The sequence below is a fragment of the Pangasianodon hypophthalmus genome, chromosome 24 (genome assembly GCF_027358585.1).
Source record: "Pangasianodon hypophthalmus isolate fPanHyp1 chromosome 24, fPanHyp1.pri, whole genome shotgun sequence".
Taxonomy (NCBI): Eukaryota; Metazoa; Chordata; class Actinopteri; order Siluriformes; family Pangasiidae; genus Pangasianodon; species Pangasianodon hypophthalmus.
The window spans coordinates 17,928,810-17,950,138 of NC_069733.1; the positions used below are offsets into that span (position 1 = coordinate 17,928,810).

The following is a 21,329-nucleotide window of genomic DNA, read 5'->3' on the forward strand; positions in this document are numbered from 1 at the left end:
AGTCTTGTGTTAGAGAAATCAATCCGGGATTTAGCTTTGTGTCCGGTAAACAAACCAGATGTGATTTTGTGTTTTTAAAGCAAGGCAAAGAGCGGCGTTCGACCCATTCACGCATTTGAGCATTGAATTGAAAGCTGAAAATCGAAATTGTTGAAAAGTAACAATCGCCAGCGATGAGTTAACGGTTGCATTCACACTAGAAACAGAGCGACACAGAATCAGGTGACTTTTCACTTGCTGTAGCGCTGAAATTCTGGCAACAGTGAAAAAAATAAATTTTGTAAAATTTTCTTAATTTTAGAAAAATTACTTCAGATAGAAAAGAGACAAATCTGAATCCAGCTGGAGTACATCTCTTTCTTTCATTCAGTCTTTCTTTTCTTTTCTTTCTTTCAGTCTCTTTTCTTTCATTCTTTCTTTCAGACTTTTTTCCTGATAAAACCACCCTTTTAGCTATATACTCAAATATATACTTAGTTACTTACATACATACATAAACTATTACATTAAAACTAATCCATTTCTATTCCCCACCTCATGCCTGGTATTCCCGGGATAGACTCCGGATCCACCCGGAACCTGATGTTGTTACTGAAGAAGAATAATGAATGAATAATCACTGCAGTAACTTAACACCAAATTCTGGAGTTAATTTTCAACACCAGGAACTAGTGGAACCGACTTCCTTTTTTTTTTTTTCGTTTTACTGCTTCCTTTTCTCTTCAAGTGAATTTAATTGTGCTCATACACAACGTTTTACTTTGCTCATATTTTTAAAGCTTTGTATTTATCTGTCACTGGAAGATTAGAAATAAAAAAAAAAAAAACACAGAAGAAGTTAATATTATTTTAGTCATTCGGGTCTCAGTCCTGCATTTTTATTACTCTTTGTCTTTCTGTTGTCACTTTAGCTCTTTTGAAGGTATTTCCTCGTTATTTATTTCTGAGCTGAGCTTCAGACCTAATTGGCTCCGTCTTGAACAGCTTAGCGTTAAAGGTCCGTGCTCAGCAGTGCCGAATTCCTCCCACCTGCTCTGTGTGCACTGTTGCCTGACCTTTGACCTCTGGAGGCGCTCCCGTGACTCATATGGGAGTCGACCTGAGACACAAAGAGCTCTCCTCTTTGTCTCTTCTCTTTATGTGAAGCTTCTCACTTCTCCATTCATTCATTTACTCAGTTATTTATTCATTGTTTTACACCAACATTTGTCTGCGATTACAGTCCTAGCAAAGCTTTCTCTCTTTTTTCATTCCTTTTGTTCCTTTTTTCCATGACCCCCTTTCTTTCTCCCACTTTTGTTCGTATTCTTTCTTTATTTCTATCTCAATTTTCTTTTTTCTGTCTTTTTCTCCTTCTTATTTACTTTATTTCCATTCCATGTTCCATTGTCTTTTCCATGTCTTTTCTTTCTTTCGTTCTTGAGATGCACTTCTAGTTGAAATGTACAGTATCTTTTTTTTTTTTTGTTTAAATAAAGCATGTGGAATGTAGAGAATGAGGATGAAGCGGGGGAGAGATAAGCAAACACTCAGAGAGAAACAGGACAGAAAGAGTGTAAATACAAACAGGACTGATGGGGTTCAGGAAAGCTGGGTTGGTGTTGGGTGGAGGAGGAAGGAACCCATCCTTCTACACATGTCTCCTGTTTGTGTGTGTGTGACCCCCAGTCACAGAGAAGCTGGACTCCTCCACATCCTCCCAATCTATTGTCAGACTTTATGCACTGCCAGAAAAAAAGTTACTGTATATATTGAGGTACAAATGTACAAAAAGTACAACAATGATCCAAATTTACATCATATGTAAGTTTTAAACTAGTATTATGTCATCTAGATCCTCTAAAAAGAGGTATACAGACCACTCTTGTGTCGAACCGTTATGGAAATATGACTATAGACTCTCAATATCTCAAATATCACACACTATTTAAATATTTGTATGTGTGTTTGTGTGTGTTTGTGTGTGTGAGATGAAGATATGAAGCTCTGCCCTTCCCCCACTCACACCTCCTCTCTCCATTGACCTGAAAGGGCAACACCTACACACACACACACACACACACACACACACACACACACACACATCTTCGTATCTGCCGTGTCCTAAGGCAGTAAATTTTAAAGAAAATCATTCTCATGAATAAATGTTGTACCTTATTTCGGGTCTTACTTCTCCGTCTTTATATAAAGGGTTTTTCAAGAAAAAAAGGACATGAATTGAAAACTAAAGTTGTAAAGTGTAGAGGTCATTCAGAATAATGCTTTACATTTCAATTCTTAAATGTTTAAAACAAACATAAAAGTCACAGTAAAAATGCAGAAATGAATATCTGTAGTGTAATAATGTTGAAGGATGAAGTGTGTCTTTTTGTCTTTGACCCAAAACTGCAAAATATTTAATTTGTTATTATTAATAACACAATAATTATTCATTTGTATTTATGTGCATTTATTGAGACTTTTTTTTTTAAATGTTTAATCAAGCATCTGATACAGTGGAGTTTTAATCTGAATAACAGTTTTGCTCTTTAGACCTTTATGTCTTCTTTAATGTGTAACAGATTTCCTGTAATCACCTTTATGAGGCAACAGAGACTTAAGACTGGAATGATATCATCTAATATTTATGAATATTACAAATATTCTAAAATATACAGCCTTCAGACACAAAAAAGACACGTTTAGTCTTTGTTAATAATCTTCCATCATAATTTTGCAATGTTTTGCAGTATTTCACATCATTTTACAACTCAGTTTCGACTTTAACTTTAATGTTAAAGGAATTAGTTTTACATGAGACCTCAGTGTCTGATCTTAGATCAGTTGTAGTGTTCTTTTCAGCTAACAGCGTTGCTCATTAGTGGCGAGTGCGGTGGTCAGAAAGGCCATATTTCATTGTCCCCTTCCCCTGACCCCTGCAATCCCCTGCTGCCTGACTCCCTGTCGCCTAGCAACCACATCTCATTATATCCCTGAACTCACCAACCAGGGCTCAGCAAAAGCATACTGCACTCATGCTGTGCACTCAATAATGCTAATGATGCTAAAACCAGTTACTGTGCGTCACTCGGGGCATCGATTACACACACCGCGAGTGTGATGCTCTCAATAGCTGTTTTACAGAATAAGTTTGATTTTAAATTTTAAAGAAATAGTGTTTTATTAAACTGAGTTTAGTCCATACATGAAAGTCATTTGTGTGGCCAGAACTCGGGTTCTTCATGACAATAAAGGGTTAAGGAGAACCTTTTTAGGGGCTGAGCACTACGTACGTGGAACCTTCTTGTTCTAATTATAATGGATATGATCATTTTTCTTTTACTGTTTAGAACTATAATATAGAACAGTGCTTGATTTATTTTAAAACCAGCTTTACACACATCCCTTATGTTAAGAAGCCTCAGGGCAACACAGCATTACAGTGCTAATGTCAAGCTAATCTCACACATCTTAAGTTGACCAAAACTGATTTGTTTTATAATGCGAACACAAAAATCCACTTCCGTGGGCATCATTAAATTTTTTTTTAAAATAAACTTTTAATGCCTTTCCACCAGTGCTATATGGCTCCTAAGTTGTTTCATTATTTCATTTGCTGTCAGAGCCATAATATAAGCATGTGTCTTGCCTTGAATTTGGTTCTTCTTCTTGCCAGGAAGCATGAATAGTGAACCGGAGCTAGAAATAGTGGAGAAGATTGATTGGCCAAGCACAGTTTTCCTGATCATATCTCTGGCTAGAATAATGGTTTGTGTTTTTGATCATTGTAACATAATCTGATAAAGTTTGAACTCAACATTCTTTCTAGTATCTCCAAGATTAAAGTACTGGCTCCATGTTGAGGTTTGTGACAAAGAATGTCAGTTTTGAATGCCAGTGTTGAGTCATTCACTATTCCCCACTGCAAATATCTCCAGAGAAAGTTGTGTTACTTTCACAGATATGCACACAGAAACATGATAAGTGAGCGGAAAGTTCTGTATTTGGCGCTAGGACCATACTGCGCTGTTCACTGGTCAAGTGCTATTTCCAATTTTTGCTTCATATGGCGCAGCTGTATATTTTAGCAGTTGTACAAAAGGTATTAATCTAATAAACAACTTAGACTATCTATAGTTGTGTGTGTTCGGGGGCAGTGAGACAGTGAATATGCATGACTGTGTGTGGGACATCTGTTTTGTCTGTGTGGGAGAGTGAGGTACAGAGACATGGGAGTTGGGAGTGTGTGTGTGTGTGTGTGTGTGAGTGAGAGAGAGAGACTCTGAATAGGTGTGTGTGGATTTGGAGGCTTTAGTCAGGCCATTGTTGGAATAGTGGGAGGCGGAGAGGGTTAATTAGGATCGTTAATTCTGCTGTTATTAGAGCAATGCTCAATCACTCGCACTCACTCACACACACACACACACACACACACACACACATGCAGGTGCAAGTTCTCACAACTCTTTAGCGATGCAGCCTTAATGATCCCTCTGTAGGGATCGTGTGAAACAGTGTGTTGACTGAGTGTGTGTGTGTGTGTGTGTGTGTGTGTGTGTGAGATTACTGTATTCAGACTGCCTGATGGAGGTTTGCTGATTTGCTTGTTTGAGCCTGTCAGAAAAGACCAGGTGTCTTAAGCGCACATATAAGGCGTATGATCGTGGCGCTATGATTCTGTATTTTCGAATTTTCACGCAGGAAGTGACCTAGAAGCAGAACGGAGCAATTGTAAAAAGGGGTGGAGTTACTACGAAAACAATAAGAATCAAATCAGCTTCTCTCATTTTCTTTAAGAACCGAGTGTGTGCTGTGCAGCACAGTGTCGTGTTTATAATGGTATACGATTAGATTATGGGTTTTATGACTTCAGTGTAAAGTTGTGTTACAAGTGTAAAGGTTTTTATTTCAAAGGCCACCAGTTCAAAATACAGAAATCTACAAATCACTGATATCAGACTAAAACAGATCTAAAGGCGAAAACAATAAAATGGGCAAACTGACCTGACAAAATGATGGAGAATGAGGCTCAAGTGTCATTACCGTACAGCATCAGAACAGTTTGCTCTGCAGCTACAAGCCATACAACCAGAACACTTTTTTTTAGATCATTTTTAAAATAAAATACAAAAAAAGATGACAGTGTATAGAACACTGCTACACATAAAATAATTCAGTCTGTCATATTTTGTTAGTGAGTTGTAAGAAATGGGTCAGAGTTTTTTAAGGCTACACTCCATGTCATGAAAATAGCACAGGCGATTTTCATATCCTGCATCAGCACATGTGCTTTCACACGGGGAAAAACTGTCATTACCAACCAAATTAGAGACGCATCCACGTCATACCAGCAAATTACACTTCCATGGGCCCAAAATTAAAGCTGTTTTAAGACAACCTGTCATTTTACGTTCTATATCCCTTTCATATCAAGACTCCTTTCCTCTACATTTGGGTCTTTTTTTCTGCTTTTTTAAATTGAACTTTCCTAACATTGTGCCTCTTTATTTTTGTATGAAGAATAATTTCTGTAGGTTTCTTATAAAGATGTTGGTCCTTTTAGTTTTTAAATTTTAAATTTTTTTCAATTCAATTTATTTGTATAGAGCTTTTAATTTATTTGTTTAGCGCTTCTGTTTTGTTTCCTCTTCTTATGCAGACCCCTGTCCTGCTGACGGTGTATTCCTTTATAATAAAGTGTCTTTTCAACTGTCCTTCTAAATTTCTTGTCTTTTGTATGAAGACCCCTGTCCTTTTTAACCTTCTTGTCGTTTGTATGACTCTTGTCCTTTTAAATTTCCCATCTTTCCCGTCGTATGAAGAGTCTTTTCCTTTTAATTTCTGTGTCTATTTCCTTTTAAGACATTTGTCTTTTTAATTGTCCATCTCTTTCATATGAACAGTCTTTCTGTAATAAGACTTGTTATTCACATCTCTTTATATTTTTTTTTATATCAATAATTCTTCATTTTCCCTGGTCATTATTTTTGTTTGACGACTCAAAGTCCTGTTTTAGCCATGCTTTTGTTTCTGGCTTTTTAATGTGTTGTTACAGACGTTAAGAACTGTGTAAGATGCCTGTTACTGGTCAGTAAGGTTACGGCTTCTTCAACACTCCAATCATTTTAATTCAGTGTCTCTTCTGTTTTAAGCTTTTCTACGTCTTTGCCAGCTTTTGTCAGTGCATTCAGTCTGTCCGTCCACTTTTTGGCAAGAGGATCCCCGGTTTGAGGGAAACTTCAGAGCACAGAGTTCAGTTTTTCACCAGAACACACACAAGCACGCGTTAACATTAACGTTGCATGTCGGGTTTATTTTCTAGCATCGTACAAAGCGAGAGCAAGAGAATAGTTTCAGTGCTCGACAGCGCAAACCTCCCAACACCTCGTGGTTCCTGCAAGCTCAACCACGTGCGCACACACACATACACAGACACACACACAGACACACACACACACACGCTGACTCGTATGACGTTTCTGGAGTTCCCACGCTGCGTAACAACTGCTGCGTCACCAAACCGCTCTTTTTTTCCTCTCTCCAAGGCTGCCTACTCATAGAGCTCATACTGCGCCATCTTCAACCTCTCTCTCTCTCTCTCTCTCTCTGTATCTCTCTTTCTTTTTCTTCTTCCTGTGTCTTCGTGACTTTTATCTCCTCTGTTGCTTCTCTTGTTTTCTCTTCTGCTTTGCTGTGGTCATGACTGAAGCGTGCTCTAATTTAACATTTAGCGGATGAGCGGGTCTGTTGGTCTGTTGCGTTTTTCTGCACACTGTTCTGTTGCTTCTCTGCTGTGTAGAAACGATAAGTCGTTCCATCCTTGGATTTAGAGGTTCGGTTCGCTGTTTGCGTTAGTTTGTGTGTGAGACTCAGGATCTGGAAGACTGTCGCTTGGAACTTGTACCCAATGACCCTTTGTTTTTAAAATGATGTCTGTGCTCTGAGTTATATAATTGCTCTGTTTATTACTCGAGGCTGAGTAAACCTTGCCCTGGATTTAGACCCAAACATGCAGCCCTTTGGTCACGTGACGAGCTGTTTTAGTAGATGATTAACAAAATAATGAACAAGTGAAGTCAGCTGACTTGTATTTCCAAATGGGAATGACTCAGCTGTGTTATTTATCTTCAAATCAGCATGTGTGGTTATTATAAGCAGTAAAGGTAACACAAAATATAATCACAATCATTTTAGGTCTGTGTTTGTCCACCGCTTTGGTGTAATGAGGTATGTCAGCTGCATTGCGCTGTGTGTTTCACTGTCACCGGCTTTCTGTGGTTATCCTGCATTCCAGGCCAACTGTTTGTGTGTGTCTGTGTGTGTGTGTGTGTGTGTGTGTGCGCGTGTGTGCATGCGCACCAGAGCTCAGCGCAGTCCAGTCCGGCTGTTGCAAACCGCCGAGACACAGATGGTCGCTGGTGATAGCACATACCAGAGGCATTGTTTAGGACAGGCAAGCCGGAGGAGATAATTGACAGCCTGAGAGAGAGAGTCCCATCCCCCAGCGTAGGCACAGCCGCACACTATGTGTACACACACACACACACACACACACATTGTGCAGAGCACGTGCCCCCCTTCTCCTTTCTGTTCACCCAACCCCCTTTTTCTTGTCCATCCTTCCTTCTCTCTCTTATTCTCTTCCTCATTCTCTCTTTATGTCTCTCACTCTCTTCCCCTCCTCCATGTCTGTGGTTCACCCTAGCAGCAGAGTCGACACTGGGCTCCGATTGGTGGCTCGACTCTTTTATACATGACGTAATCAAGTGTGCATGCGTGTAGGAGCGTATGAGTGAGCTTGTGTGTGCGTGCGTGTGTGTAGGTGGAGGGGGGGAGGGGGGGCGGCGGCATTCACATCAGTTAGCGAAAGAGAGACAGAAGGAAAGGGAAAATAGAGAGCGAGAGAGAGAGAGAGAGAGAGAGAGAGAAAGGGACGGGGTTGTATGTGTGTATTACTGTGTCTCTGTGTGTGCGTGTGTACGTGTGGAGTGCAGTGCCGATAGTGATCACATGGGCTTTAAATAAAACCCTCCCGTGTGTATGTGCTCGACCCGAAAAGGGGAGGAAGTGAGAGAGAGAGAGAGAGAAAGAGAGAGAAAGAACGAGGGAAGGAGAAAGAAGGAACGAGTGAACACACGAACTGGATCAAAAATTAAAAAAGCACAAGATGGCTTCCTGAATGGACAGGAAAAAGAGAGTAAGAGAGGATAAATAAGAAGGGGAAAGAGCGAGAGAGGAGCAGAAAGACACAGAGAGAGATAGCTGAGAGGCTTTTGATGGGGATACGACTAGCTGGTGGTGAGAAGAAAGCAGCAGCAGGACTGAGAGGGTAAATATTTGTCAGATTTGAGACACTGCCCAGTTGTATGTGTGTATGTGGTGGGGTTGGGTGGGGGTGGCAGAGCAAAGACTGAACAGGAGAATAACCAGATGGTGTGTGTTGGGGGTTAAAAACTATTGTTCATCATAATGCTGGATGTAAATCAAATTATTAATTATTATTAATATACATACTGTTAGTTTCTATTATATTATATACACCTATATCCATTAAGCATTCATATATGTATATGTGTTAAAAAAATATATAAACCAAAAAAACAATGAGTAAGATTCATGTGCATTGATCAAAATGAGATGAAAGCTGAGTGGGTAGCTTACATAATTATCAGAAGGCTCTTTCTGAGTCACAGTGTGGCAGCTGTGCTTCTATGGAGGTCAAATGATGATTCACGTTTTTTGTGTTGTTTTTTTTTTTCCAAATCTTAAAAAGGGAGCTTTATTGAGACTGCACTGCAAGAGCTACATTTCTATTTATCTGTTAGAGTTATCACTGCATCTTATTGAATGTTAATCTCTCCCTCTTTCTTTCTCTCTTCTTCCTCACTGACTGGATTGGAAGGTGGACCATTCTGACGAAGGTATAAGAGCACACACCTTACCCCCCAACCTGGCCACAGAGGTGAGTGTGACATGCCTGTACTTCTGTGTCTCATTATCATTTCATGGTATTTTCAAGGCCACAGTGAGTTTCAGTGTCCTTGTGAGTGTTGACATGTTTCAAGTGTGATTTAATCTGCGTGACTTGCTTTGCTGACAAACAGCTGTAGACAGACACCTGTGAATTGCAGGTGCTGCATCGTCTCAGCTTTTGTGGGCTTCACGTCAAAGAAAAACGAAAGCTGAATAATCTCCACAGTGCTCCGCGGAGTACCGAAGCTGAATGCCCGCTCAGTTGGCATGGTGTCGGAGTGAGCGCTGGTGCTGTTTTGATTGGGCTCTAGCAGGCCCTGGTTTAAAGAGCCCCGCGCTTGGTGCTTATTGGAGGACAGAGTGAGCGAGGGAAAGAGGAAGAGCGAAAGAGAGGCGTGAGCGTACCCTGGCCAAGAGAGAATAGCAGAAGGCCTCACTATTCCTCTCTCAATTTTTCTCTCTCCCTTTCTTTCCTTTTATATCTCTCTCTCTCCCTCACACAAATTGAGAGAGGAAGGCGGGGTCACCAAAGTTTCTCAGTCATTTGAGGTAACGGGAGTACAGATGCATGCGCATGCGCAGTGCTAAGCACGTGGTAGATTGTTTATGAACTGAAGTAACCTGTAGCATGGCTATTCCAGGCCTTGACAGCTCAGACGGCGTTGTCCCGCTTAACATTCTGTGTTACGCTTTCCGTCGCACTGCTGTCTCTTTTTGTCCAGAGGCAACAGCATTGGGCAATTTATGTATATTATGGATATTACAGATATTATCAAAGTTATTCTCCATCTCTCAGGACTCAGCACTATTTCAGTGGTTATAACCTTAGCTAAAAGTATTTTTGCCGAAGTGCAGTCATCTGACAGAACGTGTGACTCCTCAACAAATCATTTTCGTGACTGTAACTGAAGATCACTGGGTTTGAATCTGAGTTGGCTTCCAGGCTAACTGACCTTGTTAATGTTTAATGTTGGATAGTTTCCCTCCTCCAACCTTGTAGCTGACCTCTGAATGTTTGTGTATGGGTTCTCTTATAGTAATGGCTTATACGAGTGAATAGATAACATTTAAACTAGAGCTCAGTGGTTTTGTGACACCCAATCAACATGCATATGTACACAAGCCTCTAGTTTCCTAATAATGGGAAACTCATGTTTGCGGCTTATGATTAAGCCATATGCTCTCTCATCAATTTGAAATTATTGAAAAAGTACCTAAATATAATTTTAAAAAGGCTGAGAACTTGATAAGGCACTATCACAACATATTTCAATCCTGCAGATACAAGAACTGTTTGAGTCTTTTGTTTATAGGCTTTGCAAGGTGTACCCTCTAAACACACATGCCTTTAGAAAGCCCTTATTTATACATTCAGGATCAAAGAGACTTGAATACAAAGAACTAGGTATTGTTTAAGTTTTTGGTTTTGGCTGTAGAGCTAATGGTATTTTTGGATTAATCCAAAAAGTCCAAGAAAGAGATTACATCCATAAAGGGAATAGAAGGGCCATATAGTGTATATGTATATTTTCCTATGGGTATATTTCTGTTACAGTGAATGGAATGTTTTGCCTTTGTCTTCTATGAGAAATCTGTGAGTTTTACACCCTACAGATGACTGAAGGTCATTATGTTGCTCCTTGAACCAGAGAACTGAAGTAATTTCAGTTTCCTGATTCTATTTATTTATTTATTTATTTATTTATTTACATTAACTCATTTGATGGTAGACGCTTTGATCTGAAACAACTTCAGATCCAATTCAAGCACAGGTACATTTGCTGTGAATCTGAGTTTCCCGCATCATGATGAAAAACAAGTACATATTTATCGGAAGAATAAACAGAGTTACTGAAAAGCATGAGGGCTGGAGGTAGCATTAATGCTCAGCACTGTCAGCTTTCAGTCATGAATTGTTCAGTTTTTTGTTCCATTCAGTCAGCAGTTCATAAAAATAAACAAAAAGGCACGATTCAAGATTAAAATCCCCCTTGCCTGGCGTTTACGAGAACGTCAAGGTGTTTTGGCTCACATCAACACGAAGATCCATTCGAAGTGTGAGAATTGTGTACAATAAACACAGTGTAATTTCATTAAAACGAAAGCTTGTGTACCACATTAAAGGGGCCAGTGGAAAGTGTTTTGTAATGTTTTTTTTCTCTCCTTTGCGTGGTGCGGAATCCCCGTGGCATTATGGGAAAGGGTTAACACTGACCTAGTTTCTGTGGCAACAGTGAGTGCTGCATGACATCATGGCTACAATTATAGCACAAGACCGCCTTTCGAGGCTGTGGTCATGTGACAGCAGAGTATGCGCGTGTGTAGAAAGTAGGGGAAATTTTGAGCGTGTGTGTGAAAGATTGTTTAAAGGTAAAGGAACGAACAGGAAGTTGTGGTTCTTCATATTTAAAAGGCTGTTGAAGGTCCAGGCACCGTTTCGGGGTCTTATTGTTCGGCTTTTAAGTCGAAGTTCAGCTATTCATTGAGAAAGCACACGTAAGCTCAGTTTGAGGTTATTCTCTGGCATTATGTAATACATACAGTATTAAATCATATTAAGGACAACCAGTGAGAGTAAAGTTCATTTCTGAGGCTGCCTGCCTGATTAATCATTCTCTCTCCATAGCTTTAACTGATGGAATGTGGACATGGATTTATACCAGTGTCTACCAGCGGTGATATCTGATGCACATTTGTTTTTTCTACTGTCACTCTGTCTCACTACTCTTGGAATTCTTAGAAGCGGCATTTTTTTCTACGATTTTAGGGCCCCCTGCTTCCTGTTCTCACTGTGTGTAAATGTCGTATGCATCTGTGTACACACACCTTGGTGCCTGCAAAAGCAGTCTTGCTCACTGTGTCCTAGTGTGTCCCACTGTCAATGTCAGAATATTTTTGACAGACATTTTTTATCATCTTCGTTTTTTGTTGTAGACACAGATCTCCCAGGCATACTCTACACTAAAACAGTGCTGAGTACCACCAGAGAAACCACCCTTTTTTTGGAATCTCTCACCCTCTCTCCAGAAGGTCGTTTTCCTAAAATAATTATGTATGATTGTCATGTGATCCCCACAATTCCAAGATGGCGTACAATGCCTTGTTGCGATGCTGTTTTCTGTATTAGGGATTTTAATTTCCAGTTTGACTGCTTTGTATAAGAAAGCAAGTTTTGTTCATGTTGTTAAACAACAGAAAATGGGTCAGACACCCATTGCGCATACATAGCATGCCATTTTCGCATTTCATCGTGGACGGTAAAGTGTTGGGAAAGGCTAGTGTGACCAAAACATAAAACCAACATTTTCAAATTTACCTGTGTTACTGTGGGTAGGCCGCTCACTCCTTATCTACTTCTTGATCTATCTGTCTCTATCTTGCACTGTCTCTCTGGTATGCCCACACACTCCCTGTTTTACTACTTGTACAGTAGTGTGTGACTGTCATTCAGCAGTTTGTGAGTAGTTTGTCTCATCTATGCTGTTCAGGTCAGAATTGTGGCATCGTTTTTTGTAACAACAGGGCAGATAAGTTACATTGTGCTGGAAAAGCGGGCCTTGTCTGCATGAGATAGATGTTTATCTTTGGGTCTACTTGATGCATAGCAATACTTCACCCTGATTATCACAGACACATGAAGAGGTGGGGTATTATCACCACCTTCTGCATACAGTGCAGGCAACTGCAGAAATTCTCAATGACTGGAGTTCATTGAGAGGAATAAGTATTGCGTATGGTGATCCAGTGATCATGCTTTAGTGACTGCCTCAGGTTATAAATTGTATTATCATCAAATGGTGTTTTTATTATCTTGTTCAGGGCCTAAATGTATTGTGATTGGATGACTGGGGTTGTTGTGATGTGATGTGATGTAGCGCTGTACAAGCAGCACACGCAATACTGCAGTCCACACTGCAACAGGATCCATAAAGAGTTACTGGCCCTTTAAATGCGGCTACGTCCGCCTCGAACATATGGGGAGCTAATCTTAGCCTGACTCCTGCGAGGAGGAAAGAAAGAAAACCCTGGCAACACGCCACCATTCAGAGCTGGAACAAGATCATTCTCTCTCTCTCTCTTTCTCCTCCTCTTTTCTTTATTTAGGAATATTACAATAGTCTCCTGCAATGACTTTAAGCCATAATGTATCTTTCCTTTTCTCTCACACTATCTCGTGTTTTAACCCTTCTGTTTTGCTTTGCAAATTCCCTCTTGGCCTCACATTTAAATCACCCAACAGCCTGTTTCATTTACAAGGCACATCAGTAACATCGACCAATTCTTCTGTGTGTTTGATTCTTTCCATGCGCTCTTCTCATTTCTCTCCCAGCACTATTGTTCATTGAGGTTGTTCTTGCACTGGTTTATTCTCTCCATTCCCCCTCGTGTGTCCCCTCTCCTCAAATTTCGCCTGTTTTTTTGCTCTTTGTACAAAGAGCACTCTCTTTAGTCTTTTATTCTTTGCAGGTTCCCCCCTCCTTCTGTCCTGCTGCCTTAGTGAGAGATGAGAATGGCTCCACCCTTCCCCCATCTTTTTCTCTTTCTCCCTATGAGTGGTAGTAATATATGTGCGTGTGTGTGTGGGGGGGGGGGAGGAGGCTGAGCGTTGCGTGCCGACTTACACGTGCCGAGTGTCAGACTAGGCAAAAAGGCAACACACACAGACAAATGCATCAGGTCAAAAATATGGTGCATCAATACGATGGTAGAAACAAAAATGATGGAAAGATGGCATGATAAAGTACAAAGAACAAAAGAAAGAGCAAGACAAAGTGAATAAAATGGAGAGAGTGAAGGAGAGAAAAGATAAACAAACAAAGAGGTGAGACAAAGAATGAGAGAAGATTGAAAGAGGGTGAAGTTTACATTAGTACATGGGTGGTGTAAAAAGAAAACATTCATTCACGACTAACGACCCTATTCTAATGACCTCACTGACACTAATCATTGTGTCCTTCTGTGGCCATGTGCCTTTGCATGCGTATGGTTGGATTTAACTGTTAACGAGGCCCAGCTATAATCACCTGCTATAATGTTTCGCAATTACTTTATTTATTTATTGTTTTGTTTAGTTTTGTCAATAGGCATGTGCCAAAAATCTGTTATCCTTGAGAAAATATCTCCTCTTAATTTACTTCCTCAGGGGTGCTTTGGATAGGTAAGAGTCCTACATTTCTTAAAAAGTCTTACTTGGGAACTTTTCAGATCTGTTGTATGGTTGTACATATAACCTTTAAGAGTTCCCCCTGAGGAACAACTGAAGTACCCTTTGGGATATTAGATGGAACAGTCTTTCATTCATCTCCAGTAACCACTTTATCCAGGTCAGGTTCACCTCAGATAGGATGCCAGTCCATCGCAGGGTGCCATCCATTCCCACATTCACAAATGAGGCTATTCAACATAACAAATGCACCTATCTCCATGTGTTTTGGGAGTCAGGAGAAACACCACACGAACATGGGATACTCCATACAGACAGTAACCTGAGGCCAGGATTAAACTTGGGACCCTGGAGCTATGAGGCTTCAATGCTACCCACTGCACCACCATGCCACCTATACACCATTCTGCTCCTGAAATTCTGAAATACTTTTGAGGTTTCTCTCAAATTGATTTGTCCTCATGTAATGGTAACAAAGAAAAAAAAAAAACAGGAACAGTAGATCCAAAAACAAACTGCGCTAACGATTGTATTCAGTGCTTGGACATCTACACTTTTTTAGGGTTTTCTGACAAACCCTAGTGGCATTACTGAAGACACGAATGATTGTGAAATTTATATATTTTGAGTTGAACCTCCATTACGTCAGCTTCGTAGCTCCAGTGCTAAACTAAAGAAGCAAACATACGATGGTAAACATGTTTTGGCTAATTAACATTTGTGGAAAGTTGTGGAAAGTTTGTGAAATATTGGCAGAACCTACATACTTGTATGTTCTACTTTACTGAATCAAATGCAGTGGAACCAGTCCCAAACGCTACATCCATATGTAACATGTCAAATAAGTTTATTAGTTAGCTGACACTTATGGTGCGTATGGCGAGTTAATGAAACCTGAAAATCTGCTGGTGACTCACAGAAGCTTTCTGTCATGGAATAATAATCTGGGCTAACTAATCTGCTAACTAATAAATGATCCGTGTGGCATACAGTTTGTGTGTGAGAGACTTTGTGTTTATATGGGTGTAGGTTTGCCTGGAGGTGGATGTCAGTATTTGCTGTGTCAGTATGTGTGTGTGTGTGTGGAGTGAGGTTGATGACTCAGGCATGACTGTTTAACTGAAAGAGAAAGACAGATCGTCTTTAAGCTATCATTCAACAACGTGCTTCAGAGATCTGACTGGACGACTTACAATGCTACTACTCAAGGTCAGTCACTTTTAGATCTCACTCACACCTGTACTGTACCTAGAAAAGCTGATGAAAGGCTGATGTGGGTCAGACATGTTTATATGATATGAGTATAAATACCTTTATATGACTAATCATGATTGTGCTGGTGTGGGAGAAAGAAGCAGGCAAAAAGAATGGGAATGATCTGGCTTTAGATACTCCAAAAATGGTCACAGATCACTCCAAAAAATTTGAACTGATCTTCATCTAGGTCTCCATGATAAACAAAGGAAGTGTGTATGAGAACATACACAACATTTCCATATATAGTATTGAACAATTGTTAAATCAGTACAAAGCAGGGTCTCTCATGAAAAAAAGTTAGCCCTTAAATGTTGTGATGTGTGGATACTTCTTTTTTTTTTTCCTTAGTAAGACCCTAAACTAAATGCTTTTTCTAGCTTATAATTAGTCCTCAAGTGGTAGGCACTGTTTTTACCAGTTTATTGTTTTATTTTATACATGTCAGTATTTTTGGAGATGTTTTGTCTAAACCTCTTGAACTGTATGTAGTTTTATATACAGTTTATATAATATATATATAGAGTGAATTATATATAGAGAATTCTAGATATAAAACAGTATATAGAATTTACAATCACATTTTAACTTAGGAATATAGCGAAAGCTGAATTCATTGGATTTCCTAAAGCCCCAGGACACATAAATCCCTGATTACTTTCTAATTAATTTAATATTTAAGTTCAAGTTCAAGTGGAGTTTACTGTCATTTCAGCCATATACAAGTACATAGTGAAACAAAACAACGTTTCTCCAGGATCAAGGTTCTACATAAGATGACACAGAACAACACAGAACTACAAGGGACTACATAATTTATACATAAAGTGCACAAGTGCAAACATGTGCAGACAGCACAAGACAGTGCAAGACAGTACAATGACTGCTGGGACAGACAATGGGCATAGTAAGTCCCAGTGCAGCGCCAACCAGTACACAGTTCTGTGTAAAGTGAACCTAGTGACAATAGTGCAAATAGTACAAGAGTACAAGTAGCTGAAACAGTGTAAACATAAGTGTAAATATAAGAGTAACAGCCTATGTACGGTATAATATAATGAGTATTGTAGCAGCATAAAAGTGCAAAAGCTTGCAAACAAATTGCAGAGAGGATGGAGGATGCTCAGTTGTGTGTGTGTATATATGTATGTGTGTGTTCCTTCAGTCCAGTTTCTGAGTGTTTAGGAGTCTGATGGCTTGGGGGAAAAAACTATTGCACAGTCTGGTCGTGAGGGCCCGAATGCTTCGGTACCATTTACCAGACTGCAGGAGGATAAAGAGTGTGTGAGATGGGTGTGTGGGGTCATCCACAATGCTGGTGGCTTTGAGGAATGCAGCGTGAGGTGTAAACGTCCGTGATGGAGGGAAGAGAGACCCCGATGATCTTCTCAGCTGTCCTCACTATCTGCTACAGGGTCTTGTGATCTAAGACGGTGCAATTCCCAAACCAGGCGGTGATGCAGCTGCTCAGGATGCTCTCGATAGTCCCTCTGTAGAACATGGTGAGGATGGGGGGTGGGAGATGTGCTTTCCTCAGCCTTTGCAGAAATTGAGATGTTGAGTGACCAGGTGAGGTTCTCCGCCAGGTGAACACCAAGAAACTTGGTGCTCTTGACGATCTCCACGGAGGAGCCGCCAATGTTCAGCGGAGAGTGGTCACTCTGTGCTCTTCTGAAGTCAACAACCATCTCTTTAGTTTTGTCCATGTTCAGACACAGGTTGTTGGCTCTGCACCAGTCCGTTAGCCGCTGCACCTCCTCTCTGTATGCTGACTCGTCATTCTTGCTGATGAGACCCACCACGGTCGTGTCATCGGCGAACTTGATGATGTGATTCGAGCTGTGCATTGCTACACAGTCGTGAGTCAGCAAAGTGAACAGCAATGGACTAAGCACACAGCCCTGTGGGGCCCCAGTGCTCAGTGTGGTGGTGTCAGAGATGCTGTTCCTGATCCGGACTGACTGAGGTCTCCCAGTCAGGAAGTCCAGGATCCAGTTACAGAGGGAGGTGTTCAGGCCCAGCAGGTTCAGCTTTCCAATCAGGTGCTTAGGAATGATTGTGTTGAATGCTGAACTGAAGTCTATGAACAGCATTTGAACATATGTGTCTTTATTGTCCAGGTGGGTGAGGGCCAGATGGAGGGTGGTGGTGATGGTGTCATCTGTTGAGCGGTTGGGGTGGTAAGCGAATTGCAGGGGGTCCAGTGAGGGGGGCAGCAGGGTCTTGATGTGCCTCATGACAAGCCTCTCGAAGCACTTCATGATGATGGGTGTAAGTGCAACGGGATGGTAGTCGTTGAGGCAGGACACTGGAGACTTCTTTGGCACGGGGACGATGGTGGTAGCCTTGAAGCACGTGGGAACAATGGTGCTGCTCAGGGAGGTGTTGAAGATGTCCTTGAAAACATCTGCCAGCTGGTCTGCACATCCTCTGAGCACCCTGCCAAGAATGTTGTCTGGTCCAGCAGTCTTCCGCTGGTTGACTCTGTGTAGAGTCTTCCTCACATCGGCTGTGGTTAGACACAGCACCCGGTCATTGGGAGGAGGGGTGGTTTTCCTCGCCGTCACGCCATTCTGTGCCTCGAACTGAGTGTAGAAGTTGTTCAGCGCATTTGGGAGGGAGGCATCACTGTCACAGGCAGGTGATGTTGTCCTGTAGTTGGTGATGGCCTGGATGCCCTGCCACATGCGCCGCGTGTCTCTGCTGGCCTTGAAGTGGCTGTGGATCCTCTGAGCGTGTGTGCGCTTTGCCTCTCTGATGGCCTGGGACAGTTTGGCCCTCGCTGTTCTTAGGGCCGCCTTGTCGCCTGCTCTGAAGGCGGAGTCTCGGGTCCTCAGTAGCGCGCGCACCTCTGCAGTCATCCACGGCTTCTGGTTGGAGCATGTGGTGATGATCTTGGAGACAGTGACGTCATCAATGCACTTGTTGATATAGCTGGTCACTGATGTCGCGTATTCCTTCCAGTTGGTGAAGTCACTGTCAATTGCCGCTTCCCTGAACATGTGCCAGTCAGTGTGTTCAAAACAGTCCTGAAGAGCAGAGATGGCTCCTGCTGGCCAGGTTTTCACCTGCTTCAGAACCGGTTTGGAGCGTCTGACTAGCGGTCTGTATGCTGGGATTAACATAACAGAAATGTGGTCTGAGTAGCCGAGGTGGGGGCGGGGCTCCGCACGGTACGTGCTGGGGATGTTTGTGTAAACAAGGTCCAGCGTGTTCTTCCCTCTCGTTGCAAAGTCCACATGCTGATGGAATTTAGGGAGCACTGACTTGAGATCAGCATGGTTGAAATCTCCGGCAACAATAAACAGTCCATCAGGGTTTGAATTCTGCAGTTCACTAATAGCCCCATACAGTTCACAGAGCACGTCTTTAGCATTAGCACTGGGGGAAATGTATACACCGATTATGAGGACAGTGGTGAATTCCCGTGGTAAATAAAATGGTCTGCATCTAACAGTCACAAACTCCATCAGCGATGAGCAGTAACTAGAAACTAGCACCGAGTTCTTGCACCATTCCGTGTTGATGTAAACACACAAGCCACCGCTGCGGGCCTTACCGCACAGAGCTGTGTTTCTGTCGGCACGAAACGAGGCTAGCCCGTCTAGCTGAATGGCGGCGTCCGGAACTCTGCCGCTGAGCCACGTCTCCATGAAAACAAAGACGCAGCAGTCTCTAAACTCACGCCGCGTAGTTTGCTGGAGTCGGATGTAATCCAATTTATTGTCCAGGGAGCAGACATTGGAGAGCAGGATGAACGGGAGAGCCGGCTGGCTAGGGTTTGTTTTTAGCCTAGCACGAACCCCTGCCCTCTTGCCAAAATATAGCAAGACAAAAATAGCACCATTTTGTATCCGGAGTGGCTGCTGCGTGCTACTGCCGCGCCGTCATCTTGGATCAAGATGTCATGTTGATTGGACATGTTGGCACATAATAATTGGTAACTTTTTTTAATGTCTACATGTAGATCACCAGAATAAAACTAGGTAATCCGTAGGCAAAATTTGCCATCACCAGTCAGAGGGTTGATGTCTCTAGTCCCTCTCACATAACTTTTGTCAACACTATATGTCACACATTAATTTCCTGTTCTAGTCTCACTCTATGTAAAAACTAACCTAGCAAGAGGGTGAAATTTTGCACTATTTGACATTAAAAACAGCAAGCAATGCCCACAGACCCATAGCTGTCATCCTTCGGGTCCAATGCTGTGATTTTCCTCTGTATCGGGGGTGTCAAACTCAAATTCTGCCTGGGTCACACTAGCAATTTTATGATTTTATAATCAAATAATTAAAAAAAAAAAAAAAACATTCGCTAACACCAATAACCTAGGCTCTGAAATTAGAATATGATGTTTCTATAGGGAAATAGAAGGGCTAACAAACTATATATATACTGACGATAATAAAAGTTTTTTTTTTTTAAATTAATGCATTTGTTGTTTAATCACATTTTACTGGATACCAGTTGTGATGAGAAACAGGATTAGCCAGTTGGGATGATCCATTTTTCCTGTTTCTGTTTGAAAGCTCCTACCCATATAATATAGTATAATTTTAGACATTTTTTTTCAGTGGGTATTAAAAATTACAGCCAAGGTTAAAGCATTTAAGAACTATTTAGTATCTACACAGTCTTAAATGGTAGTGTAATAACTATCAATTACGGAATCACTCCAAAATTGTGCCTTAAATAAAAGCTTTAGACATTCAGACTATTTGCCAGTGTGTTGACACTTGGTTTAATTTCATCCACGCATACTTATAATTTATTGTAATTAGGCAAACACCTATGTACTGTTTAGCAGTGAGTTCTTCAAATCTATCTACTGCTACTGCTACTTGTTTAGAGGAAATGCAAATGTCACTTCTAGGGTTTTTTTTTTTTTCATTTTTGGAGGAAGTGACAGGACTTTCTGTGTTCTGTTGACACAGGAGACATTTTGTTCCATAGACTTTAGGGCAATGTTTTTGTTTTACATTGTCTTGCATTTCCAGTTGTTCAGGTAGATTTCAGTGAACTTTCTAAAAATCCAAAACAGCTGACATATTAACATGGAATTCTACAGTACCCAGCCTTTTAACAATGATAATCTACTTAATCTTTTTTAAAATTCCATGTCTTCTCCTATTACCTTTTACAATTTCCACTGGTATTAGACCATCTGCACTGATATTACTGTAGGTTTCTCTTGTCTTGTTTGACAGGCTCAGCAAGCCAGGAGAGTCATACTTCAATGCGTCTACTCCATGCTTTCAGTTGACTGGTTAGCTGTTGACAGTGTGCTTGATGGAAAATGCCATCTACCCAAGCTTCTTTATGTGGCTTTTATTACTTACACATACCTTTGTCTGGTGAAAATGTCTGATCTTTGAAATGAAGTATTTCATATTTTGACATGATTTTGTCCAAAGGAATATACAACTGAGGCAGAAATCAGACAAAGCATTTAGCATTTAGTTGGTTCTAACATTGTGACAGAACAGAGAGCTCCTGTTCTTTTCAGAGCATGACTAGTCATAATGTAAGATAACCTTAGCCAAGGGCAACACATAGAACCAGTGGGGCTTAGGGTCTTTTCCCAACGGTGGACTTACCACTTGTGCAGTTTTGTCCCATGTGTAATGCTTATCTTGTTAAAATGTTTTGGGTTTGGTTATTTTACAGCCACAGGGCCTGACATCTTGTGCTATTACCAAATAATAGGTGTGAGACTATGGCTATGTGTAGCTGTATCGTGGATGCATACTGTGTGATTTTCTTTGATTGTAGTTTTGTCAGCAATATTACAATATTAGGTGGGAGAATTGTGTTATATTATTAGAACCTGAGCTGGTGCCACTGGGCAGTTGTAGCTCAGTATTTAAGATGTTGGCCTACTGATTGGAAGTTTGTGAGTTCAAAACCCAGCACTGCCAAGCTGCCACTGCTGGGCCCTTGACCAAGGCCCTTAACC

At 41.1% G+C, this 21,329-nt stretch overlaps 1 protein-coding gene across 6 annotated transcripts in view; it reads left to right on the forward strand.

The window, feature by feature from the left end:
- The window catches only part of tet3 (tet methylcytosine dioxygenase 3), a 52,983-nt gene that overhangs the window by 10,207 nt on the left and 21,447 nt on the right, over positions 1 to 21,329 (forward strand). For 2 of the 6 annotated variants that reach the window (XM_053228810.1, XM_026931142.3), the window contains exon 3: positions 8,882 to 8,941. In XM_053228810.1, coding sequence (XP_053084785.1) covers positions 8,882 to 8,941 — 60 coding nt within the window. The other 4 variants (XM_053228813.1, XM_053228815.1, XM_053228811.1 and 1 more) reach the window with 4 other exon arrangements.